This window comes from Anopheles moucheti, chromosome 2, assembly GCF_943734755.1.
Source record: "Anopheles moucheti chromosome 2, idAnoMoucSN_F20_07, whole genome shotgun sequence".
Classification (NCBI taxonomy): domain Eukaryota; kingdom Metazoa; phylum Arthropoda; class Insecta; order Diptera; family Culicidae; genus Anopheles; species Anopheles moucheti.
In genome coordinates this window covers 61,775,122-61,802,224 of record NC_069140.1, presented here as the reverse complement: position 1 = coordinate 61,802,224, position 27,103 = coordinate 61,775,122, and the positions used below count along the sequence as shown (strand labels likewise).

Genomic DNA, 27,103 nt, shown 5'->3' with positions numbered 1-27,103 from the left:
AGACATTTCACGTTGGATAATTGAGGAGGGATAGGATCGAATTGCGATGGAATCACAGAGTCAGAAAGGTTGAGATAACAGATTAACAAACGACGACTCGTAAGCGTATTAAAAGTCTCAAGCCGAGGTCGCTAAGTGATTTTAGCATCTGATAAATAAGCATGCTGGTGTGCAACCGACACCCTTGTCCCGTGTTAGACAACGTAACTCCAGAGCATCAGCATTCCACCTGATACATACAACATTGTACCGTAGGAAAAGTAGTTGTTTATGCGGATGAAGCTCTGTTGCAAGATTTAACCACTTTTTTGAATAACACTTTCCTCACTGTCACGAGGTGCACACGATGGAGTTCGAAGATAGACTTTTTTTTTATTGGCTAAATTATCTTCGTATATATACTTGACTTGCGTTGGTCTCGGATCACTTAGGCGGAAGGATAGAGAGTGTAGGCATATGTGGATTAGTACCCGTTGGCTAAGCGTAGTGAGGATCGCGTTCCTGTCTGGACAGTTCTTTGGGAAATTGTGTTTGTGGTGGTTTGTGGTAACATATATATGTTGGACACCGCCACGTGTCCACGCATCCTCGACCCATTAACCACGCGGATAGCAACAGTAAGACGACTCGGCGCAAGGCCACGCTTGTGTAAGCAGTTTTATCGGTAGCGGACTCCAGCCAGCGACACCAGCTTGTTCCCGCCAGCACATCAGTTCTAATTTAGCACTCCGCGAGTACGGTTCAATAAACTGTTCTTGTTGGACATTTTAATAGAGGATTTTCACATCTTGGTTCAATAAAGGTTTTTTTAAAAAGCTAGCTCCACCCTCGCGTACATAATTATATGTACAAAGGGTGCATTCAATTATTACGTAACGCAAAAATTGTCAATTTTCGACCCCCTCCCTCCCTATTGTAACAAAACGTAACACTGGACGCACCCCCCCTCCATTAATTACGTAACATTTGGATGACCCCTCCCCCCTTGTTTAAAAAATAAATAAATTTTCTTAACTAATCTATGTTATCCCATCGTATTTCGACTAATGCAAAAATAAACCAACATACTGCTTAATAAATTTACTATTCACGCCAGCCTGACTTGCTTGATCGTTGCTAATAATTTGAAGCGGTTTTAGAACCTACTTCAATCTATACAGACATTTCTGGAAGACGCTTCGAATACAAGTCTTCCACACCACAGATCCCAAACGAAGGATTCATTCGCTAATCGTCCACTGAGCAAAGCTGAAGAAGCTCGTTTTAAAGTTTACATTACATGACGAATCGATGTAATCTATTAAGAACAAGAATTCGTACGTAAATTATTTATCAGTACTATTCCTTTCTTATTTATCTAGCTTTTGTCTTGCGTATTTGTCTTCTATTAATTCTTATTATTCATTTACTTTTTGACTAACTTTTTTTCATGAAACACAGATTTAAAGAATCTAAAAAATGGTGAAAGCATAAATACATTTGTTGGTAAAGTAGATTTATTGAATAATTTTCAGTTGAACGCAGCCAGGAGTATATAGAACTTATAAAGCTCTAGTACTTACATACGCCTGTGAGACATGGTCTTTGTCCAAAACTGACGAAACCCTCTTAGCCGAGTTCGAGAGGAAGATGCTCAGAAGGTTTTTAGGCCCCGTATGTGTGGAAGGACAATGGAGCCGTTACAATGATGAGCTCCATGAGTTGTACGGTGAACCTACAGTCGTACAGCAGAATAGACGACCCAACTATTTTAGCCGGTATGCTGACTTCGAACACAGCCATACAAGCACCGATCACGATGTTTGCACGTTCTAGTTGGCAAAAGTTATTCATTGTACCGTAAATGAGCTTCCGAGCACTAAATGATATCGAATAATTAACTGGTGTATAAGCTCTTTACGATAGTGGATAACTTTGATGCATCATTCTGAGTCTGTTTAGCGCTCTTCAAGCTCAATGTAAGTTTTAAGAGTCGGCGATGCTTGCTACAATGGATGCAAACTGGATCCACTACAACACACAGGATTCCAAAATCACCATCTGAGTGGATATCAGAAGTGGGTATCAAAAGATACCAAGAAACTTGACCTTTAAATAGATAGGAAAAGTAGATAGGTAATATGGAATTTGTATAAAAATCCTTAAAATAAGTTAATTTTTCATACATACACTATACACCCCCCCCTATCAGCGTTACGTAATAATTGAATGAGCCCAAAGTTCCGTGCACAAGTGAAGCGTTTTCTTTTTATAATTTGATTGTGTGTTTCTGTACCATGCATACTGGTTGGGATGTATGTGCATCTACTTGTTTATACGTGAATAATCGCAACTTATCTCATGCGCAATTTGAATTATGTTCAAACATATTGTTCCGACACGCATTATCGATTATACTAGTGGACCGAGCCGAACCGTTTAAGCAATATGTGATGAATGTTTGACCAGGAAAATGAAAGTTTGGTAGTTCGCCAATTTATGGATTCTTTCTTGATAAAGAACATGTTGTTTATTATCTTATCAATTGTTGCCCGCGTCTAATGTGCAAGTTTGGACGCTACCGTTGATATAAAAGGCATGCAACGTGATTTCATTAACAACCAAATCGACTGTACCATGTGGCGGCAACGCATAGTTTGGTGCTGTGTTTTAGTGTGTATTAAGGAGGTGAGCTAACATACAAAAATACATGAACGTGTCATAGCTTCTCATTAACAAAATTTCAAAGGTAGTTTCGATGAGCTCATTTGTGCTTTTCAGCTCACGCGTCGCGAGTGATAAGTGTGATACCGGAAAACGGCAAGGTTGCGCTGATTGTCGTACGGTGAACATTTGTAGCTACGATCAAACAGTACTCACTAGCTACAAATGTCAAGATGTAGAACCAGATAAACCTTACTGTACCGGAGATGGTATCTGTTCAGCGGAATATGCATCAGAGAGTACATGTGGTGTGGCGGACGATCTGTGTCCCCCGATGAAGGCTGGATTTTATCCAGGTATGAATGAAATATATTACGATTTAAACGTATGATTACATTCTTATTACGTTATTGCTTTTCTTTTGCTACAGATCCTGCTAATTGCACCCAGTATATATACTGCGACGAGAAACAAGTATCCACATCTGTGAGTTGTTTGGCAGCGAATAATGCCTACAATCATTCGTCCTCATCGTGCTTTCTACGCAAAACGTTGGATGACTGCTACCAAGTCAATTGTGATTTGTTGTTGAATCGCAACAAATGGTTCGTCTATAAACCTTTTCCTCAGCTTTATTTCTTTTGCTCGAGCAGTGGTTTACCGGTGATGTTTGAATGTCCACGGGAATCGGATGTGTACGATGTAAAACTGCAACGATGCAAGTTTGAATGCCGAGAGAGCGGGCGGTTCCCGTATCCGGAAGATAACAAAAAGTACTACGAATGTGTTTACGTCACACCGTTCAAAGTAAGTGAGCATCACACCGAGGTGAGGTCCGTAGGCATAGCTATTTCTCAAAATTGTTTTTTTATTGTTACATGTTTGACAAATTGATGCAGCTGGAATTGTTCGAGCAACGATGCCCTTTGCAGCTTACGTACGACGAAGAGAGGAAGATCTGCAAACTATAAACATGAATGAACTAGCATTCCGCTCTTTGAGCGCATGAAGATGTGACAGTTTTGAACCCAAATCTGAATTTGAAAGAATGTATATTCAATAAATGAGATTTTCACATTTTTATTCGAGCTCGAATGCATCTGATATCTTTACAGATGAAATTATGTGGATTATTTTCTGTTTTGGAATTTCTTAACAGTCTTGTCGGTCGGTCAAACACGTTATTATTATATAAAAAATAAGTTTGGATTTTTTTATTTGGATAATCTGTAAAATTTGACTGTTGTTGTTTTTAGTTGAAACGCTAAAAGCTGTTTTGGTTATGATTTGAGCTCATACATCATATTTACACGCGATTATGATCAATTTGCACGATGCACAGACCGCACATATATTTTGGGTTATGGTATTTATCTGTATGATTAGAAATAATTCACACATCATAATTGCTCCAGTTTGCAGAGCAAAAGTAGGTTGTAGAGCTGTATGTACGTTCGTGAATAAAAGGCAAACGTAAAGCTTTTCGTTTTGAATAGTTCAAGATAGACGACTGGTGATGCAGCAAACAGTAATGGACAAACGTAAAGCAGTGAGTTTGCTTTTGATGGTAAGCTATTAGAAATTGTTTGCAGCAAGTTTGTGTGGAATTAAATACCTGTTTATTCAATAGCTTGTTTTGGTGGTTGTGACCCAAGGGCAAGAAATGTATCCAGACTATATGGAAACAAATGAGTTTGACCCACTCACTTCATCGGAGGAAAATGTAATGCAAGATAATGAAATGCCCAGTTCGTTGTGGTACGATGCAGCATCCGGTTTCCATCTTTCGCCACCCTTTATCGACAAGACTTTGTCGGGGAACTGCTCTAATACTACGACGATCGTATGTACTGGCTGTCGTCGCGTTCGTGTTTGCATACCAGGAATAAGCGATCAGTCATTGTTGCCGGAAAATAATTGTCCTCCATCAACGTACTGTCACACCCTTAGTCAGGGGATGGGAGGTGCATGTTTGGCCAAGGCTGATTCCATGTTCCCAGAGTGCAGATACACAGCAGGTTTCGGTGGACATAGTGGGGAGATAGGTGGAACCAGATTTGGTATATTGTGCACGGGGTTGGGAGTGTTTCCTGATCCACTGGATTGCAGAAAGTTCCACTATTGTACGTCCATTGGAAATTATGCGCGACCATTCAAATGTCCTTCCGAATATGTGTACAACTCCAAGAAAAAGACATGCAGTAGAAATGCTCAATGTCGAACAATACAATGTCGCCCGAACGGAAGATCTATATTCCTTCCATTTCCACAGGATTCAGAATATTACGCGTACTGCAATTACAAACGCATTAGGAACCGGTCAACGTTACGAAACGTAATAGTGTACAAATGCGCCGAAGGTTCGGAATTCAACGTGCTGTCCAATAGTTGTGTTTTCCAGTGCCCAAGGGAAGGCTTTTTGGCGAAGCCCGGTGATTCTTCGAAGTTCTACTGGTGTCGTAAGGTTAGTGGAAAATTGTTTGGCTATGAGCAAGTGTGTCCAGGGTTGGGATCCATGTTTAGTCCCAAACTTGGGATATGTTTACCTCCACCGATGATTACAACTACCGAAATGCCATCAACTACGATGTCGACGATGAGTGAAACTGCATCAGCAACCGAAACACAATCAGAAATGACAACTAGTACCACGGATCCAACAATGGTGGCAGACACACCAGTACATCTCCCTCCTTGGCCAAAATGGCCCTCAATTTCTGTATCATCGCTTTTGTAAGAAATAAAACTAGATTGATTACTGTATTTATCGTGATGGAAAGAAATCTTGAGCTCAGCATTTGAACATCTAAAGTTATAAAGATCGAGTTACCAGAATATAATATAGAATACAAATCAAGCGCTTTTAACTGAGCTAAAAAACAAAAATATTTTTGATGTCAGTGCAAAGACGAAACGCTTCGGATTCAAACATCGTTTATTACAAATCATTCTTACTAAAACGAAGCAGTGGATCTTCCAGTACATTGAGAAATAGTGAGTTTCGCACATTATTTGGTATTTACAATTAGTTAATGTTTCGCTCGGCAAGGAGCGGCCTGGTGGCAAAGAGCGTTGCTGGTCTTCCCACGAACGGACCGGACCAAAATCCCATCTGTACCAATCCCCCGCAGCAAGGACTGACTATCCGACTACGTGGTAAAATAAATCTAGTAAGCCAGAAATGGTAAGCATGACCTAGTCAGATTGTTACGCCAAGAAGAGAGAGAGAATGCTTCACACGCTTAGTAACATACTCTTAAGCGGTATGTGGCAATCAGTATTCATAAATACTGGTTGATGCGGCGAGAAATAAGCGGCAAGTGAAAAAAAAAATCATTCACATGATGAATACCGTCAAACAAGTAAGACAAACAAATCATCGACCTAACCTGTTCAATTTTCTGTGATATATCTGATTCTCACCGAGCATTGCGTTTTAGGTGAAAGTAATATTTTGTGTCAACATAAAATGAACTGTTTCGACTACGATGCTATTTTTCCTATTGTATCCTAATGCATATCGTGAAATCCTACTAGCTACAAAATAGGACAGTTTTATTTGGTTTCTAGTGATCGAAACCGTTTTCTCGAAATCATGAGCGGTACGCACATTGAAAAGTACGGTTGTATACAGGCTCAACGTACAAGTGACTGTGTAGCAAATTGCATACTTTTAGGCGACCAGTATGAAAAACATCGCAATAGAAACATTACATTAAGAAACATACATTAAGATAGGAAACAGCAACGATTATTACTGTTTCAGAATGGTTGAATGGTTGATAAATGAGAGAGATATGACAAAGAATATCAAAGTTGTATAAAAAAAATGCAAAAAATAGTGTTCTACTCTTGTCATGCGGAAATAACACAGTTTTAACATGTAGGAACTCAGACCGTAGAATGATCGGAGCCGCCAGCGCGTATCTGAACATCAATGTTGTTGTCGGTGGTAACTTTATATCCAAGATATGTGAAATTTTGGACTTCGAAAGGGCGATGATTTATCTGTACGTCACCCCTGTGTAAGTTTGAATGTATTAACAGTGCTGCTGGAGGTGCCATTATCAATTTAGGTTTTGCCTCATTAATCTCCAACTCGAGGTTTTCACTTGCAATTTATGCCTGCTTTTCATTTGGTAAGCATCCTCTACGTAAAAGAGGCGTAAACCAATGATATCTATGTCAACAGCGTATGCCAGAATCTGGACTGACTTATAGAAGATAGTCTCTGAACTTTCCAGCTCCCAGTCGCAGACAAGCAGCCCATCTCCTTTGCGTAGATTGTTGGTGGTAGAAATAGACTCTGAGAGTTTTTCATCCACGATGACGTTGATGATTGCCATTCGTGCTAGTCTGGTAAGTTTGGCCGGGATTCCAAAAGAGCTCATAACATCGTAAAGCTTTACCTTGACTATTTTGTCGTATACGGCCTTGAAGTCGATGAAAAAGGAGGAGTAATAATTTTAAGGAAAACATTCTTAATATTTTCAATAGATTACGTTTGAGGAAAACGCACATGATTTGTTCATCGTTTGTACTCTGATACTAATGAACAAGAACATTATTAAAACTTCAAAATCGTTCTAAATAACGGTTAATATTGGTTAATGTATGGAATAAAACTATGTTACAGATGAAACTATGAATATTTCATGAGTTTCTACTTCAGCCAAGTATCTGTATGGGCTACATCCACTGTGCATCGGTGGTCGTAATAAATACCAAAAATCAGCAATCCTAGAAGTAGCAATATTATTTCAACTTTTTTCTCTTACAGTTTCACTGGTTCCAGATAAAAATAATTGAACACCTGTTTTCGATCTGAACCCATGTCGTAATTTAATAATTTGTAATTTAGCTGGTGCAGAGCAGAGGGTTTATTTGTCAATGTTTCGTATATGAAATGTGTTCTTAAGCAGTTAAATAATGTAGAGCTCATCGTACATAAGACATCCTTATCGTTTAGAGTAGTACGGCAATGTTCAAACTTGCTGTTATGGGCTAAAATAGTATGCTACAAGCAAAATAAATAAAAAAAATAGTTATATCCTAGAGAGTCTAGAGCGGAACGCCATCACTAGAATAGTAAGCTGTATTATTACTAGTGCGCCAAAGCGATTCTCCCGTCGAGAGAGAAGCATCTTCGTTTACAGTCTATCGATCAGCAACATGGTCTGACATTGAGGTGGGGTGCGCCTAATGACGTCTGTGTCGCATAACGGTGCTTTAGCGTGAATTAATACATTCCCAAATGTATTGCAATGCGAGCGTGCGAGTACCTAATATCACGATAACACATCAGGACCAGTATTTGTTGGGATAGGAGGTTGCTGCCTGTTGCATCGAATGATACTCTGCTGCAGTAGCAGTTGTAACTGGTGGTGGGCACCCGACCAAATTAGTGGCGTACGCCTGTCCTGGATGATGAGGCGGATAGGACTGACTCCAAGGGGTTTCCTGCGTGACGATGGGCGCTGCTGTCGGAGGGACCGGCGGTACTTTAACGTAGTTTTCCGCCTGCGTAGTTGAAGGGCTCAATTTGATGGAATTTTCGTGCGCCGGCTTAATGTACTCTTCGCTCATCATTTTGGTGTATTCGGAAGGAAGGAATTCTGGAAATAGACATGAGCTATTATTCAGGGTTCTTTAGCGAGCGATCGCTAAGCGAGCGATCGCTAAGCGAGCGGTTCTGTTACCTTGATTGTTTTGGTGGAAGCCCATGTGGTTGGTCGTAAAGTTTTGCCCACCAAAGTGGCCGTGCTGGAAATGGCCCGAGGAAAAGGTGGCAGGATTTTGCGCAACAAACTCATAGTTAGCTGCCGCCGCCATTTGGTACGAATCGTTAGACGCAACCCCAGGGTGATACTGCGACATTGGCAGAGTACCTAAGCTGCTGAGCGGGGTAGCCATTTGTGCTCCAGCGTGCTTGCGAAGCCGGGCACGACGATTGCTAAACCATACCTGTATGCGCGCTTCGGTGAGGTTGGTGGTGGAGGCTAATTCTTCGCGCGTGTACACATCCGGATACTGCGTTCGCTGGAAGGCCTTTTCCAATGCCTCCAGCTGCTCACCCGTGAAGGTGGTCCTCGATCGACGTTGTTTCCGCTTCAGTAGTATTCCCGGTTCCGATTCGGTGTCACTTGAGTCCGAACCACGTCCTAGCAGATGACGAAACACCGATCATGTCGCAATCGGGGCACCATCGATGGGGATGAAATGGAAAGAGAAGTAATACATAAAAAAACAGGGTTTGAAATTAGTCACCGTTACGGACGAATGGTGCTTGTTCGGTGGCATAATGTGGCGTGTAATTGAAATCAGTTAAAATTTCTACCCACTAACAGCACATTCACATTCAAGTCACCAGATGTTGTGGAAGTGTTTCTGAAACCGAAACACACCAAACAAGTGGCAAGTATTTATTGCTGTCTGCATCGTTGGTGGTTTGGTACCACACAGTTGCAAGCTATTCGTAATGTTAAGTGAAAGCATACCGAGATTAACGGAACTGCCTCCGAAAATCAAAGCATTGTGATGAATGAGATGGTTTAATTTTCATTTGCGAGGGTGGAATTTCCATATGTTTAAGCTATATCAATCATTGCATATGCTGTGAATTAGATACACGCTAAAGAATTTCCATTCTTACGACGACGAGAATTGCATACGAAGCTAAACTTTGCTTCGAGATGAAAATGCCAGTTTTGATTGTTCAATAAGATTTCAACAGTGTTCTAAAGCCGAAATCGAAAATAGCCAGGATATTCGACAGACGAACGATCCTTCGTAACGATCCAGTGGATTCGTTGAAATTGTATAGTAAAATTTAACACTTTGCACCATGTTAGGTTTATTGTGCAAAATAATACCATTATGGCAGTGTGTTTTGTGCTAACAATTGTTGTGTAAATTACACAAAAATGGAAGCAATACGGCCTTTTTTACCGTTCTTTGTGAATAAAAAATAACAGAAATGGTAAAACGAGCATTGGTCATGAAGAAAATTATGTCATGTTATGGTGATAATTATGTTGAGAGTAAAATAACAGTCGTATATTTAGTTTTTTTTCAGTATAAACTTTTTTGTAAACTATTTTCAGTCAGTCAAGTTGTTGCATGTTGTAAAAAGGTATGCTCGATTCGCTCCAGCCAATAACTCTTTGCAGTTCAATGAATTGTAAGTTAAAACTCTTCTGCTCAGTTTACATATTGAAGGAAAGAAATTACACATGTGTCCGTGGTGAGTCCGCACAAAAGGAACAAAAGCAGTATCATTAGAGTGTCACAATATTCACAAATCAACTTTAAACGCTCTCTCGGTTTTTATGATCTTTGGCTTGTTGCATTTCAGCCTCCATGCGGGGTTTTCCTTTTTATTGATATGCAAGCTTCAGTGCGGTATAGAACGTTCGTTAAAAAGCTATTAAAGCGAACAGGTCATTAGCGTTCGGTCAGTCGGTTTACAAAACAAAGCCAAATTTAAGACTTTCTGCTACGGATAGAGCTTTGGGATCGATAGCAAATGATCAGCGACAGACAGAAGGTTTCTCATCAGAACGTCAAACGCGGTTAGCTCAGGCTGGTCGCCTGAGGTCGAATTTTGTGTTAATCTGGAAGCAAAATCGTTCATGCACTGAAGACACCACGAGGCGAATGGGAAAAGGCAGAAACGAACAAAATGACTTGCGCAGACAGCTTGGCTTTCAGGGAGAAATATTTAAAGGCATTTGCCTGAAATGAGACGTACGGGTTACGAGTTACGTACAAGTACGACGATTCAGCGCGAGCGATGTCTCAGAATGTTTTGCTTTGTAGCCCCAACTGTAGCAAATGTTTTATTCATAATCGTAACAATTATGTTAAAGTGCGAATTTTTAAATGGAAACTACCAATGCAGCTAGCATAAGGATGTTAGTTATGGGCAAATATTTGCCTATAAAAATTCCTTCTTTTCTTATATAAAATTTTAATTAAACAAAGTAAAATATTAATGTAAATTCTTAAATCAATTGTATACTTCTATTGTATGCTTCAACACCCCCTTGATAGCTATGTTGTAAATTCATTTCTTAAAATGAGCTTTTTCGTTTGGTACATATTTGCACGGTGGTTTCCCTTGTACGGTCGATGTTTATGAGCATTCCAAGCATGTCATAAACATTCGGAGAAAATGTGCGCAGCTCATAATCGGATATTGAATGTCATTTTTCAGTAATCAGTGCAGCAAGTACAGGAAGTTGTGACCGGTGCTGCAATCGTGTGAGGCACCATCATGTTCAACACCTTCGGTGTTGGCCTTTTTTATTCTTTAGCGTTCTCTTCGTAACATCATCCTTAGCTCGGCGGCGTTCCACAGTACAGCGGGAACAAGCGTCACTAGGTCTGACGGTTGGAATCCCCTTAATAAATTATTATAAGGCTAAAAGGTTTCGTTTACCAATTTTTCATTTCATTTCGCCGCGACCGAGCGTCTAAGGCGAACGGATGAGCCCTGTGCACTTGAGCAGCTCGAAGAGCCTAAGCTTTTGAAACGAAGTACCTTCATTTATATGGCTGGCCGTCGGTTTCCTTGGCTCGTTTGGACATTCCATCGCGTACTGTACGTACAAATCGAATAGCAGGTCCGACAGAAGAGATCGCTTTTGAAGTTCACCGCCGTAAGGTATATTGGCTTCGGTATCATGTGACCCATTGTGTCGGTTGACACTTAGGTACAATTTTGCGGTATTAGCTGCTGTAAACTCACACTCATTTATTAGTTGGTTCCTTTTATGAAAGGATTTCGCCTCATTTGTTCTGCGTTGGAGGGCACAAATGGGAGTAATATCGGTCGCTACGACCAAGGCATGGAAGGTGCGACATGGATAGTGTGTGAACAACACAATGAGAACCAAGAAAGGATTAGTGTAGTTTCAAAGGCTACATACATATGATGCAACCATAAGAAGGGCGCTCTGGTATTAGATGTGACCTCATTTCCGGAAGACATTTGATATGGAGTGTATTACGGAAGTAAGTTCAATTCTTGATGACAGAAATTTGTAATTCAGTACATCCAGAGCTAAATTCAGCATTAAAGTAGAATGACCATTACTCGTACTGTCTGTTCGTTTGTTGTTACTTTTCGTGTTTGTTATATGTTTGTATTTCATGACATATGCGGCGCAATCATAACTTTTAAGCAATAGAAGAAACGCTATCTGAATGAATGAAATATTACATTTGGTAATATTTGACTTAAAATAGCCGGTTTTGAATTTAAATCTTGAGTGGTCTGTATCTCGCATACGCAGGATTGACTATTATCCCAAAATAAAAAAACAAGAGCAATCGAACAACTTCAACAAAATCTACACATTCATTCTTGAAGTCCAGCAGGATCAACTCGATAACTTTGCATTACAGTAGCATGATCGCCGAAAAAGAAGATCACAGGATAAAACCGTTTAGCCGACAGAGAACCACAACATTTATTCCCGGGTGAGTTCAACGGCGATAAATTAGTTCAGAACAGCGTTCAATGTGTGATTCTAAGCGGTTTGAAACATTAAACACTGCAAAACAACTGGACTCATATGTTTTACACAGCAACAACTACAAAAAAGATGAGTTAAAAACATGTTGTTACGCAGCATACTATGGCACATGATCCTTGCAGGTGCGCCAAGGCGTTTGAAGATTAATGATTCACGGGTTACTCATCAAAATGCATTTTCACAACCGCTTTTCAAAAATATCTTTCTATCCAAATATAAAATTGATAGAAGAAAAATGCCTTTTTACACTTGGTCTAAGCTTGGTCTATATGTTGCCTGATTATACGTTTTACTTCAATATTTAAGTGATAACTTCCGGTATCATTTAATCTTCCAAGAGATAGCGGTTTAATTGTTCAAAAGCTAGCGGTTTTCGTGAATTCGTAAACCACATGGGTACACATCAGTCGTGTTAGAATCCATCATTTTGAATCGTCAGCAATCCACATCTCAACGAAATTCACTACGGTTAAAAAAGTCACTATTCAAATATGAATGATTACAATCCAAATGCAGTTCTTGTGGGCGACCTGGTAGTGTAGCGACGCCAGTTGGTAACGACGCCATCTTCACACGACAGGACCGGAACAAAATGCCATCAGGACCACTCCCACTAAAGTCCAAGTGCGCTGGACTGACTATCCAACTACGGGTAAATAAAGTCAATGCAGCTTAAAAGGAAGAATAGTATGAGAATGTTATTTAGTTTCCCAAAGAATGCTATAAAGTTATTGCTACAATGTGGCAAAGAATACTCTGATTTATAAACTTTTTCTAGAATACGCTGCGACCACCAACACGCTTGTAATAACTAACCGTTGCTTCATTATTCCATACCTCCTATCAACAAGATTTAATTGCTAAAGAGCTCCTAGAACCACGGGTTCGCCGTCATCCCGTCTCGTATTTCCTGGTTGAAATCCTCTTGCGTTCTATTGCGTCACACATTAGGAAATCAACCACCGAAACGAAAGTGTACCCATCGATAAAGACCGCTCGGGAGTCTAGTTGCTCTAGTTTTCAAGGTTTTCCATATGGCGGTATCGCATCAAAGAGGTTGACATAACACCGCTGAAGGATACTAACGGTTAGAAAAATTGGGAAATGATGTTGTACGACAACCTTTTGATTATTGTCACCCTTCCCGGGTGGCTTTTGAGGTCGGAATCCTTAGAAAATCTACGCGCCCGAACATCGTCGGTGGTAAATAATGGAAAAACAGTAAGAGAGACTGTTACCACAAATCACCGAATGAAAGAAGAAACCGAACCAGGGCAAGTTAATGTTTGGCGGTGCGGCAGTGTGATGACCATTTGGTGTAGAGAAAAGCCCATATCCCAGAAAACAGCACCAGCAAAACAAGAAGGGGAAAAGATGTGATTTGGGATTCTTGCGTTTAGGTTAGAGGCTGCTTGTGTATCTTAAGGGTCGATTTGTGAAGTGACACTTTTCATGTTTTATTTTTCTATGGCGCGTTTGAGGTAGGAGCACACATAACACAATAACAAAATAGCAAATGTTTGTCAGGTAATTGCTACTGAAGGCGGTATAGATCAATAATCGAGATGCATTGATTGATTATAGATTCACAGCAATACGATAGTAACAAAGATCGATATCGTTGAATGCAATAAAAAAGTATGAAAATAGGGAGAAATTCTACACGTTTTCATGTAGTAAACAACAATTGTAGTTTGGAAGAGAGGAGAATGTAGTTTCCGAAACTCAAAGTATCTATAAATGAATGAATAAAAAATAGGACGAAATGCTTTAGAATAAGTTTACGTACAAATATTCCATTCTGCTTATGGTGATAATACAACAAATTCATATCCACATAGTGAATTGAATGAAAAAATCACTTTTTTTGTAAATGTTCTACTGTACCCACAATGGTGCAATGGTTCGTATTGTGATGGTATGTTGTACCAATAGTGGTTTTCTGTCCACCACGTTATCATTAACACTTTTAACACTAATAATGCTGAGATAATGAACCAGTTTCGTTCTCCATCTTCCGTAGGACTTGTGTTGGAGGTCAATTTGCCCCAATTTGTGCCCGTTCACTGGTTTCTTATGTTCAATCTAAGTAGCCAACTATTGTTGCTTCGTAGAAGTTTTCAGGGTGTCAGCATCGAGTATCGTCTACACGGCCTAGCTGCCCACACAACACTTTAGAATTCTATAAAACTTGCAAACTCATAACTAAATCATATTAATATCTGCATATGTACAAGTATTCCACAGATCTGGATTGGACGTTAAATATATTAAAGGATCACTATTATTGTTCACCACTTATTGTTTATATGTTTGCTGTTTTACTTCAGTGTTTTCTTTTCTATTTTTTATCTTACAGGTGCGACAAGATGCGAGATGCTTCGGGTTTCCCTTCACTTCACGTATCTTGCAAGAAATCTTGCGTTACTTGCCAAAGGTGTCATGCAAGGCTGCTTGTCTTTAAAATTGCCAAACTACCCAGCTATTTTACTACCAATCACAACTGTTTCACAAACTGCACTTTCGGACATCCGGTTGTACAGTAAACAAGAAAATCCCATTTGCTTAGATGAAAACAGATGACCTTCTGGGTTGTTCATCGTATTATTTGTCGGACGTACAAATACTCTGCGGGAGGGTTAAACGCACTACGGGCACATGCCGCATAAATTTCATGCTTGCAATATGCATTGTTCTTCCTGACCTGAAGGAATGACTGTGGGCAGAAATTAGTCAACACGTGGTCTTTGTCGGTTGATATTGTTTTGTGAAAGAATTATTAAACAAAAGCTAGGCTTTGGTATCGGCACTTGCAAAGAAGATAAAAACAATTATTCCGGAAGCTGCACAAAAGCATGCATTCACATCAACAAAACCAACGTCAAAACAGCTGTGGCCCACCCAGTTTTTTGCAATGTATTATTTTATTATTTATGTAACACTACTGTTAAATAATAAAACTAGGAATAAAACCGCTTTATCTCACAACGCGATTTGAACACTTTGATTATCGGACAAACTGTGTGAAAAACCTATTTAAACTCTCAGTTGGACACTATTGATAAACTATTTAGCACAACAAATATTGTGAAAATAATTCAAAATAAAACATGTGTTTCTCACGTAACTTACAAATACGTTTATGCAATGGCAATCGCTATCACTCGAAATGGCATTGAGGGTATTCTACGTGGCGAAATTGCTATTTAGCACTAAACCCTACGCTTTCAACATTTGTTTTACAGCTTAAATAGAAGCACGGAGGAAGAAAGGGCGGGGGATAGAAACAGCGCAAAAGAGTGTCGTTAGTTCGTGCTTAGAATAATGGTACAACTAACTTCAACGACTATTCAGCGTGGCACATATATTAAGCGACGGTAGGAACATCGAACGGAACAAAGTGTCACCCTAAGCGCATAAAGTTGTCAACGTTCTAGTGTCACTCAACTTTGTCCTCCCTGAGCCACAAGAGCAGGTTTTTGGATCTCAAAGCAAGTATCTTTCGTTTTGAATTGTGAGGACCAAGACAGCAGCACACAAACTGTAATGCCATTTTGAAAGAGCGGTCCAATTCCCATGACAACTACGATGTTTGGTTAGATCAGATGTATATTTCACTGTCATTTCCTGTCGGACACCAAGAGTGACAAATAAAGGGCAAGGTTAAGATTGTCCTGTTACGTGAACCCACGATCAGCATCATCACTACCAAAGATCGAAATTTGTAACAGGGTGTAAAAGACAGAACATAAAGAGCAGAAATCAATCTAACCAATCAATCTTCTCAGAAACCCTGGTACTCATACATCGTGTACTTTTGAGATAATTGTCTTATCTGTAATAATAGTGTAAACTAATAGTGTTACTAATCATTGATTGTATCAAAGATACCAGATTGTATTGATACCAATGATTTGTATCAAAGTAAATGCTTAAGTAATGGATTCGCATTCTATCTATGATCAGTGAGAATGTGTTAGGGCGAAAACATTTAGTTCTGTGAATTTGTGGAATTGTGGATACTGTTATTATGTGGCGACACAATAGATCACACGTAAACGAACACAGTATGCGTTAATGCGCAACTTACCTCCCAGAATACCGTGTATGCTGTAATCCTTCCGACCATCGTCATCTTTCCGGCCTGGCTCTACACCGCCACCTCTCAGAAGCCGGCTTATTGAAGACACGCTGGGGGGATCCGTTACTCCTTCCTGCAAGCAAACCGGTCAACAATGGAATGATCAAAAGTGGTCGACGAAACAAACATAAAGGAAGTTGCGAGTTTACTCGTTCTATTTGATTCTCATTATACTTGTTTCGTAAGGTACCTAGGCGCATAAAAGCATTGCATACCCCTAAACATATCAGACGTATTGACTTTTTTCCTAACGAACAAGTGTCCGGTTCGGTTCGAGAAAACGGTATTGTTTCACTTTCCGATCTCAGTGCAGTGAGCTGAATAGAAAAAGAACGATTCCGATTCCGATGCTGTAAATTTGTAGGTGCTAACCCTTTTCACAGCTTTTAATTAAATTTTCCCACCCCTGAATACTACTATCTAACGCATGGCGGGAATGTTTTCTTCGTCGCTTGGATTCGCTTCCTGTACCGTGTTGCGTCCTGTTAGATTTTACTCGCTTTTGTATTCTATCCGCGCTGGACATGTTGGTTTGATGGTTGTTATTTACTTTTCAAATTATAGACTGATTTTACAACCATTAGACATTAGGGCGAGATGTTAATTTCCTGTGTAGCTTAGTGTTTGTGAGAAGGAGCAATAAATTTAGAATTTTGTATATCTGTGGCAAAGATATTCTTAGCTACGCTATACAGGTTATGCGCGGTTTTTGTTAGGCAATATTTGTTTTTGAGTCATTAATGCAAATTTCGGGTGGAACGTTACCAGGTGTAGTGAAACTTTTAACCAATTTCCTAGGCTAGCAGTTCTAATTTGCACTATGTTACGGACATGGTTGCATTCGACGTTTTGCTTTAACTCGATATATTTTCCATCGAGAATTCTATTTTTCCATGTTTGCCTTGCGTCAAAAACATCCATCATGCCGTGTGTCGGTTTTATCGGTTTGGCTCTTTGGTTTTTCTTTAATTTTTCAATTAAATTTACCACAATCACGATTCACGACCGTCATCAGACCCGTTTGTGGTAGTGTCATGCTGACGCCTAAAAACGAAAGGTTGGAAAACCGAAAATTCAAATCAAACAGGAATCAAAGATATTGACCGCTTCCCCATGGAAGGAACGGAACACAGAAAGAAACCTCAAAAAAGTCTCGTGCCTTTCCTTGCATCCGCCCCGTCCGGATCGTGCGTTCGTTAATTAAATGATGATCATGATAACACCTATTCGACATTCATTCTGGTAGGTGTGAAAGTCAATCATAGATGAAAAAATAAAAATAAGCTCAACAATCTGGTCAAAATCAGAAGAACCTGATAGTAGAGTCATGTTTCAAAAGAGAGTGAATCTCTAAAAAAATATTAAAAATCTGTTAACATCTTAAATTTGTGATATGTTTGATGATTACCTATACTTTAACAATAAAATTCGATTATTGTAGCGATTAAATCCTATTCAATGCAACTTCAACATCTGTTGAATGGTCTGTGTTTTCTATAAAACTGAATATGTTCGTAACGTAAGTGTTCCGTACTTATATAGCAATACTATTATGACACTTGTAACATCTATTATCCACAAACAGTTGAAGCAAGGACTCGTTTTCTTGCGATTATTGTTTGATATTATTTTAGGGATTATATTTATCCTGTTGCCACAGTGTCCAATCCATCAATCTTGATGTGTTAATTAGAAAACTTTGGTACGATGTTCTTGCTCGGTAGACATGTATTCATTTGCACGTCAACAGTTGCTATCGTTCGTGTTCTTAATTAAGGGTCGTTCTCGCCTACACCTCAATCCACAATGTGTTGGCCCGAAGTGGCTGTACACGTTAATCCCTGTAGCAATCATCTCGTTCGAGATTCTCGGTTGAAGGCTGTGCAAGCATAAAGGCGAATAATTGCTTAATATTGTATTGCACATCGGTTGCATTTTGGTGGGCCTATAAAAACGTCGCTCGCCGCTAAAATCTGCCGAGTGCCGGCATGTACAGGTGTCATTTGTGTGGCAAACCATTCTTTCTGGTCAAAATGAAGGTAAATAGAACATTGGTTGGAATAGGAACGGAAAAACGAAGCGTTTTGCTTGGCACAGTATAGATCATAGCGTGCATTCCTTGAATAGCTTCGATAGTTTTGGAAGATACTTGAATATTGGTTATACGTATTAACATTTAAGCAACGCTTCGTAGCGTTGATAATTAAAAAAGAAACACGTAAAAGCGAGCAGACTAATCAAGTCGTTAATAGTGACATACTCGACTCAACTCAACGGATGAAGTGATAAAAGAAGATCGAATCAACAAACAGAAAGAATTTCAATCCGTGCAGTTTAATGCGGTGCGCATTATGTCTGAGAATGCACGGCCCGATTGTCATATTAAATCTCCGCTCGTACTCGTTGAAGGAAGGCGTTATGAAGGTTAAGTTCTCATGTCGGATTGAATGCTGTTTTTTGTTTTGTTTTGTTTCTGTGTGTTCTGCTTATTCTTTCCCCTTCATCAAAACGGGATAGCTCGGGCCGGGATGAGTATGCAGCAGCGCTGGAAGATGCGGAACTTTTGCAAAAGGCGTGTTTCGCTCCACATGAATTATACCGTTTTTGATCATTGTGGCCTTGGTAAGCTGCCGTCCGTAAAATTACGAGCAGTGATGAGCACAAATGTGGCACCGTTCGCGCTTTACCAGCTGCCTTCCTTTTTGATAGCGCCCGAGAAGCTGTCGCCCAATGTAAATAAGCGTTATTTATTTCGCGCCGCTTTTCAATAATTCCATTGGCATTAGTGACAGAATGGTACGACATTAACGGAGATCCCGGCTTTCAAATTCTGATGGATATGATTGCAGAACTTAATTACTTTCCTTTGGCAATGCGGGCGGTTTTAGATACTTCAAATACAGTTGATGAACAACAACAACCTGGTCGAACAGCCAGGTTAATTCGTGTATCCAAACTCAATGTTCTTAGCGCGTTCTAGAAATGTGTTTTTTCAGTAATTAATTACTGATTAGATTATCATTTATTTTAAAACATGCAAAAAATTTCAATACCTATGGCTTAGCGATTGTGATGAATTCAATACTTTAACGATATTTAGCCATTAAAATGAAGCATTCTAACGAAACTGTTTCACAAAAAACAAGGTAGAAGTGTTGTCTTTTGAAGGACTAATATCCAATGAGAGGGTTTTGTACTATAAAAAGGCATTTACCTGCCGGTAGCCCACATCAGGTCCTAGTTGACCAGAATGTCTATTTTCGCTGGGGTCGTCCGAGCCGGCCGTCTAGAATGGTAAAAGAGCAGAAAGGGAAAAGTTCTATTCCATAATCTTATTTTTCCTTCAATTTATAATTTATTGTTTGTTGTCTTGCGCTTCCTTTCTATCTATTCATTGGGAGGTTTGATGTTCTTTTGGTGTTGCCGACTCAATGAACGTATTCTTGCCAGCAACACTACTGCTCGCATGGTACGAACCGTGAGATTGACATGACAGCTTGAAGAAAAAAAATCAGCTTATCTCACCAACTTGGATCAGTGCCATAAAAAACGAAAAAGAAAACGGATTTTTTGCTCCAATTTATCGAACGAAAGGCAAGAAGAGCCACCTTCGAAAAGCTTGTTTGATGCTGTGTATTTGATTGTCAGCTTCGTCGAGGTGTCCCGTTGACGTTTCGTGCCTATCATTTCGGGTTGATAGAAAACAAATTTCTTTAATCGGATCATCGCAGTGTAATTTCCTATGTATTCTGCGCTCGTCCCATGGAAGTAGGTACGTGCCTGGTAGCGGCATGGAAGAATTTCCTGGAATGAATGTCAGTAGTCGGCAGATTATGAGCCTGATCGGTGATGTGTGATCGCGATCGTTCAATATCCAGCTGGTATCCCCAGTACAGACGAAAAACGCGAACGTTTCATTCATTTACAAGTGTTCGAATGACTTAAATAGCTCCTTCTAACTATTAATACCGATACCCGGCCTCACGAAAGGCGAGTAGATTAGAGTCGAAATATTTCGTTTAGCTCAACGAACACACAAAAAAGATAAGCCTAAAGGGACGGACTAATACGCACGCGATGGGAGTGGAATAAATTAAACTGTTCACAAAGAATCTCATTTGGAATCAATCAAATTCAGCAGATCGATTCTTGGGAGCGAGAGTATCTTGAAGATTTTTCTCTTCTCCTATTTCACCGCTGGTTGTTCAATGCTACTGATCTGCTTCTGACCAACATATTAAAGGAATATTGGGATCCGGCAAACAATTGGATGTATGTATTTTTAAACAACCCGTGACTAAAGATCAGATACGCTACCGGAATTTCCCTTGGGTGAGAAATGTAACGCGTTTCGGCGTTAGACGTAATCCGTCCCACACGGGAGATCGTTTTAATGGGTCGCATTGACTGGAATTGGTGGTGCCTTTCCGCCTGCAGCTACCATCCTGGCTGAGTGCTTGCAAAGAATTTCATTCACGACTTCATACATCTGGCTGAATGTTACGTCATGATGAGTCACGGTAGTAGATTGAAGTTTCATTGTCGAAACACTTTTCACTGGAAAATAAATTATGTTTACTGCAAACAGCGGCCACACGACCTGCCATGGTATGCCGGTACGCTTGCTCGGCCGATTGGACGGGTGGTTGTGAATGATGTTTGTATCAGTTAAATTGCAAAAGTCTGTGTCGATCGACGGCTGCTTTGGTTGAAATGATGAGCTTTTTTGTCAATTTTCAACTCGATTTACGTCTCATTCTCGCTGTTTTACAGGTACCGTACTCTCTGAATGCTTTTTCTCACCTTCGTCCGCTTCTAGCATGCAATGATGATCGCCCATATCATCATTCATCACAATTCGCCGGCTAAAGCTAATATTCCACATGCACCGCCAGACCACGCTTTGGGGCAGACAGTGAAGAAATGATCAGCCGCCAAAAGGGCTTTCGACTACCGAAAGCGACCCCGAGGGCTATTCATCATTGACGAAAGTCATTAGCGGTATCTGGGAAGTAGTAGATTCGTGCACCCCAGCAAATTAACACTCAAAAATGATTCCTAATTTTGGTACCCACCCCGTAGCTTCTTACACAGTCGAACCAGCAGCGCTAGTGCTGTGTTAGCTACCAAGACCTCCAACCGCAACCGCGAGAAGAAAGATTGATCAACGGAAAGCTTCATTGAAAGTTCGCTTGGGGCTTAGCCACGTTTACTTGCTTCAATGTAATTATACGGCTTGACCACTGCGTTGGAAAAACAGTGTTAAAAAAATGGGCGGCAGCATGACATTTGTATCGAATGTTTTGAACCCACGAGAGAATAGGTTTGTTTTCTTAGCGGTTTTAATAACCACAATTAAAAGATTTTGATTATATAAATTTAACGTTTGATTGGATGATTAGAGTAAACGAGAGTGTGGTATTTATTGTCAACTGTTTTGGTTTGTTGTTAAAAATTTTGGTAAAAATCCATACGAGTTACTGTCTATCCGATAGGAAATTATAAATAATGAAATCATATCGTGTGTGCTAGGCTATCAATGGGAAACGAAAAAAAGGGTTTTGCAAGGTATAAAATATTTGTAACACGACCACGCTGTATCCTCATCATTATCAAGGGTTCATACGTTGAGAAAATCGATTATACCGGGATAATAACAGTAGCATGACTGGGCTATTTGCATTATCCTTGCCAGAACCGTCGAGAATTAATCAAGTAAGGTCATAAGAGTATTGAGGTACTAGCTAATAACAAAGGTGATGATGCGGCAGTACATAGTTATAAAGGATTTAATTTTGTTTTAGGTTTTTTCTAGTAGGATATATATGTTTGTTACTCTAATGTAATGTTTATAGTAATGTAATATAGTAAAACCAGATCCTCTACATAATTCCACAAAGAATTTACTTGTCGTATAAAATTTTTTTGATAGTCCATTGCGTTTAAATAGAAACTACTTCAATTTTTGAGATGATGATTTGAACTACAAACTTTCTAGTCAAGCATATCACTCAGCATTTGGCAACAGAATAATCGAGAGAAACTCGCAACCCCAGGCAGTCGATGGGCACATGTAAATAACTGAAGGAATCGATTTGTACTATGCAACGTACAATGTGCTAGTGGTGCTTACCTTAATCAACTTTTCCCGTATTTCCCAGCTAAAAATTCCTGGGTTCATCTTCTTCATCTCTTCGATTCTAGCTTCCACTTCCGGTGTCGCTACTTTTGGTTTAGAGCCACCTATTACACCGGGACGAATTGAACCGGTTTCTTGGTAGCGGTTTAGGATTTTCGATACACATCCATGAGAAACACGCAGTTGGCGTGAAATCACGCAGGGCCTCACCCCAGAAGCGGCCATCTCGACGATTTTCAGTCGAATGTGGTTTGGCAACGGTCGTCCATTGATAAACACTCCCCCCAACTGGTTCACACGTCCTTGACCTAGGTACGAAAATGAAGAAAGTGAAGATTAGTCCAGAGTAACTTATTTAAGAATGCTACTTGTTCTAATAAGCAGAACTTTTTTTCTTTTCCTATGTATGTAAAGACCGTCGGTTTACCAAAACGAAGAACTGTATCCAACGAATAATAATATTATAGTTATATTAATTTGAAGGTTGATGACTGTAGTGATCGATGTAGAGATAGACGGCATTACAACTTAAAGTGTTCTAGATAAACCTGATTAATGTTTTTTTTTCATACAGGCTTATCTTGAAACATTTGGAGTTTTTTTTATTATTAAACTACTATGTGCGTGCCTTTTTACGCTCTAGGTAGTTGATTTTTGATCGTTTGAGTGTAGTCATAGTGATGAGCAAATTCGTGAAATTGAATTAAACAGATGAATGAATGAAATAACGGTCAGGCTTTTAATAGTAAATCCAGCTCAGTTAGGATGTTAAAAATTAAAGACAACAAAATATGTGACTTCTGAGTTTCACTAATTTTGTTTAATAGAAATAAAATTGAATGGAAGGAATCCCAATGCTGTATCGAATAAAGTTTTAATTTTAGTTTCGACGAATCTGTGCAATTACTTTCAATGTTCAATTTAATACAATCGCAAACGGTGCAAACGAAATTAATTGGCATTATCCTAGAACTGTATTGAAAAACTATACCAAACCACCATTTGTAATGATTTACGCTAAATAGAAATCCAAAATAGTGTCGATACGGCCAGGCCGTTCTAACGAAAAAAAAATAAAAAAATCCAAAATAGTTTTAAGCATGGGTGCCACAAAATATCAATTTGCAATTACCAATGCCGCACATGCCAATTAACAACAGAGGAACGCAGTGGATTAATCATGAATCAGTGAAGCCTTGGTTATACCAGTGACTCTGAAATGTTGGTTGCAAATTTTTCATTCATCCTCATTGTAGTACGAAAAGGACACATAAAGTCTTTGCGATTAGAAATTGCTATTCGGGAAAGATTGTGAATATTGAATTAGTACAGAACCAAAACTTTTTTAATAGCCGTATACTTTTAACTGGAAACAAATTATAAAATTTATCCATAGAAAGATCCTACAAAGGAACTGTTCTTTCTGAAGTAATGAGCAAAGTTTCGAATCATGAAGAATAGAAGCTTGAAGGTCAAGCAGATGTAATGAATTATTTTTGCTCAGCTTAACAAATGAAAAAAACAAAGAAATGTTAGATAATTAGGTAAATTTGTATTATTTTGTGTAAGTCCGCTGGTGTATCTAAGGTACATTTTTAATTGTATATTCCGGTTTTATTTCAAATGACCGACTTGGCCGTAATGCTTGCATTATTACATTAATCGCAGTACAAAATGAAACATCACTGTACTGGACCAATCATTCCTTGCTAGAATATTGCGCACTGATGCGCATCCATTAGCAGCTCTTTCGGTAGATAATTTTCAGCTGCTGCACGCCCGGTGTGAAGAAAATCGGAAAATGTATAACATCCATTATTCCATCCATTCTTTTCATCACATTGTCGCTGTCGATGCTGACACGAGCGACGAAAAAGATGCAAAAGCACTTAATTGACAGCGGCTCTCTGACGTCACGTATGGACAGCGAAGCCCTGTGCACAAAGGCGTAAACTGCATTCATATGTGGAGTTACAGTTGTATGTGCATATGTGTGCACGTGTGTCTGTGTTACAAAAAGATGATCTTATTCCAGGAGCCATCATCGATCGAACCGGATCGATCGAGGCAGGAAAACATCTGGCCCAAGCGTGAAAAATTCCGATTTTCCGGTTTTTCATTTCTTCTCGCCCCCGGTTGACCAGCTTTGCGTTGGTTCAGTTTGTCGGAATTCAGGTATAGCTAATTTGTACACCATATGCCTCACACCGAAACACCACAGCAACCGACTGCCATTCCTTCCTTTACCCGTAGCTCGTTCTTAAAACTCGCGAGAATATTTGCCTCTGCGTGTGGCGTTGGCTGCAGAGAACAAATGTAGCCAGTTGGGAGATTAGAATGATCATGGCTTTGAGAAGAAAAAAGGCGAGATCCTTTTTTTTATTCCACACATTCTTCGAGCGTAGGAATTGCCGATAAATGCTTCTCGTTCGTTGTCTGTTGTTTGGGTTGCGCATATCTCCACGGTGAATTTGCGCTTCGACACCTTGACTGATTAAATGGGCGGCACAGGCCTAATACCTCTGACCCGGAGCATCCTTAACGTTTGAGCTGACAATTGATATGATAGACCGTGTGGTGTATGTTACATGCTTGATAGCTTTAAAAAGGCAGCTCATGTGTCATTTATTTTTGTTCTACTTTCTGAAGATGATTTTCAATCACACGAGATTTGGATCTAGCTAATTTATGCAATACATAAAAGAGTCTCCTTAGGATAAAACGATTTCTATAAAAACTTTGATGTGTATTAAAAGAAAATGTGAGATTAATTAGAGAAATAATAATTGTTCCAAAGTACGGTGAAAAGCAGTTATCATTAAATGAATTTATTAAATGAAATGAAAGATTTGTTATAATGTGAGCAACCTACATAATGTCCATGAATCGGAAGCAAATTCTGTTATTATAATGATCCAATAACGGAGATTTTAAGCGGTCACAGTGCTCCAAAAATGTTCGTTTTAAATGTAAAAGGAATGTATTTTTGATGGATTGTTTATCATCCTCGAACGATTTTTATGTAGATGATTTTTTGTGCCCTTGAGATTACCCGCATGTAAAATATTTTCATATTCATCTGCAGAAAATTACGATTTGTATTGTATTGTTATATTTTACTCTACAAAAATGTCCAATGAACTGGTGCATGAACTTATTTTAGTTATTCACCGCAATGAAAAAATAACTAACTAACCTTGCACGTTAAGTAATTGAGATAAAATTATTAATACAAAATATGTGCTAATTTATTTTAGTGTAACAGAATGGGTGGCGATGGGTAATAGTACTAAAACTACCTTAGCACTGTAATTTTTGAAATCAGTTAATATCAAAACATCAATTTAAAAAGAAAATGCACCGAATAAGGCACACCATTATAATATTGCATAATGGTGATATCTTCCTAGTATTAAGCTTATGTGTTATGCTTTATATTGTATTGCATTGTTAATTTACCTTGAAAAGGATATCCGCTAAACAGTGGTCGCATGTTAAGCGAATTAGAACCCGACATATCCATTATGCTTCCGTTTGCAGTAAATTTTAAGACCTAAGTTTCATACACTTTTGCTTTGCGCACACAAATTAAGTCTTTGATAATATTTATCACATGTGTTTTATCTACACAGAGCTATTGTAGAAAAACTGGTCCTCAAACGAGACTACATTTTTGGTTGCAGTATCTACACGTGTTGCTTTTCGCGAGTATTCTGACGACTGCAGACACCGAAAAAGCGATTGCAGGACATTATTTTCATTAGTGTAGTAGTATCAATATGCAAGGATGCTATTATCGGCTACACTGATCACTATCATCTGCAATTGCACGCATTAATGCACAGCGAAGTACACTTGAACCGCCTGACAACGATAAATACAAAGGTTGCGGTACTATCTGAAACCGAAGAATCACTTTCATTCGAGACTGTTTCGTTCTACCCCCAGCAACACTTCTCAGCATATGATTCCTGGTTAGCCGTTCGTGCAAGATATCGGTCTGTGATGAAATTAAATTAATTAACATAAACAACAAAATTGCCACTATCAAACACTATCATTAAGAAAGCAATCAACGTGCTCGTGCTGCTGTTAAGAACTACACGCCCAGCTCGGCAACGGTGCGTAATGCTGGGTGGCACCAACACTTGTTCTTCTTCGACGATACACCTTGGTAGTAGCTCTTGAATCTCGACAGAAGGGACTTTGTCGATTGATTGAGCTACGCAAGCGCCGGAACCATATATCAGGATACTGGAACTATCGACGCCAATAACTGTAGAACGCTACCGCACGCGTCCGGTAGCAGAGATCGTCGTATTTATTGATCTATTTAATTATAGCTCTTCGTTAACACTATACAGGAACTTTTAGTTTGCACTAACGACACTTTGGTAAAACATGAACAAAATATTTTCACGAGAAGAATTCTTGCAATCACACTCTATTCTGTGAAACTACCGCTTCCGACAGTAACACAAATGAAGATCACACAAGATGTACCGTCGGTCCTTGGTCACCTGACTGTTGGATTGCGGGAACTCGAAATCTCGTGCATAGAAATCTTTCGTTGAAAACAAATCCGGATCCGCGTTCGAGTGCATTCAACACAATGTGGCTGCTCCTCAGTTGCGACGGCGA

General features: G+C 39.4%; 3 protein-coding genes across 3 annotated transcripts; 2 read left to right on the top strand and 1 right to left on the bottom strand.

Moving 5' to 3' along the window:
• Window positions 1-2,616: 2,616 nt before the first annotated feature.
• On the top strand, window positions 2,617-3,674 carry LOC128298733 (uncharacterized). Its single transcript, XM_053034506.1, has 4 exons — window positions 2,617-2,667; window positions 2,729-2,999; window positions 3,074-3,450; window positions 3,543-3,674. The coding sequence occupies exons 1-4, from the start codon at window positions 2,617-2,619 to the stop codon at window positions 3,612-3,614; spliced, it is 771 nt and encodes a 256-aa protein (XP_052890466.1). The 3' UTR covers window positions 3,615-3,674.
• A 482-nt stretch (window positions 3,675-4,156) lies between these two features.
• On the top strand, window positions 4,157-5,380 carry LOC128298433 (uncharacterized). The gene is made up of 2 exons (XM_053034181.1): window positions 4,157-4,210; window positions 4,274-5,380. The coding sequence occupies exons 1-2, from the start codon at window positions 4,160-4,162 to the stop codon at window positions 5,378-5,380; spliced, it is 1,158 nt and encodes a 385-aa protein (XP_052890141.1). The 5' UTR covers window positions 4,157-4,159.
• A 2,564-nt stretch (window positions 5,381-7,944) lies between these two features.
• On the bottom strand, window positions 7,945-25,985 carry LOC128306390 (protein gooseberry-neuro). Its single transcript, XM_053043898.1, has 6 exons — window positions 25,922-25,985; window positions 22,457-22,770; window positions 19,538-19,609; window positions 16,273-16,396; window positions 8,343-8,804; window positions 7,945-8,258 (listed from the first exon to the last, which is right to left on the bottom strand). Exons 1-6 carry the CDS (start codon window positions 25,983-25,985, stop codon window positions 7,945-7,947), a joined length of 1,350 nt encoding a protein of 449 aa, XP_052899858.1.
• Between the last annotated feature and the right edge of the window lie 1,118 nt (window positions 25,986-27,103).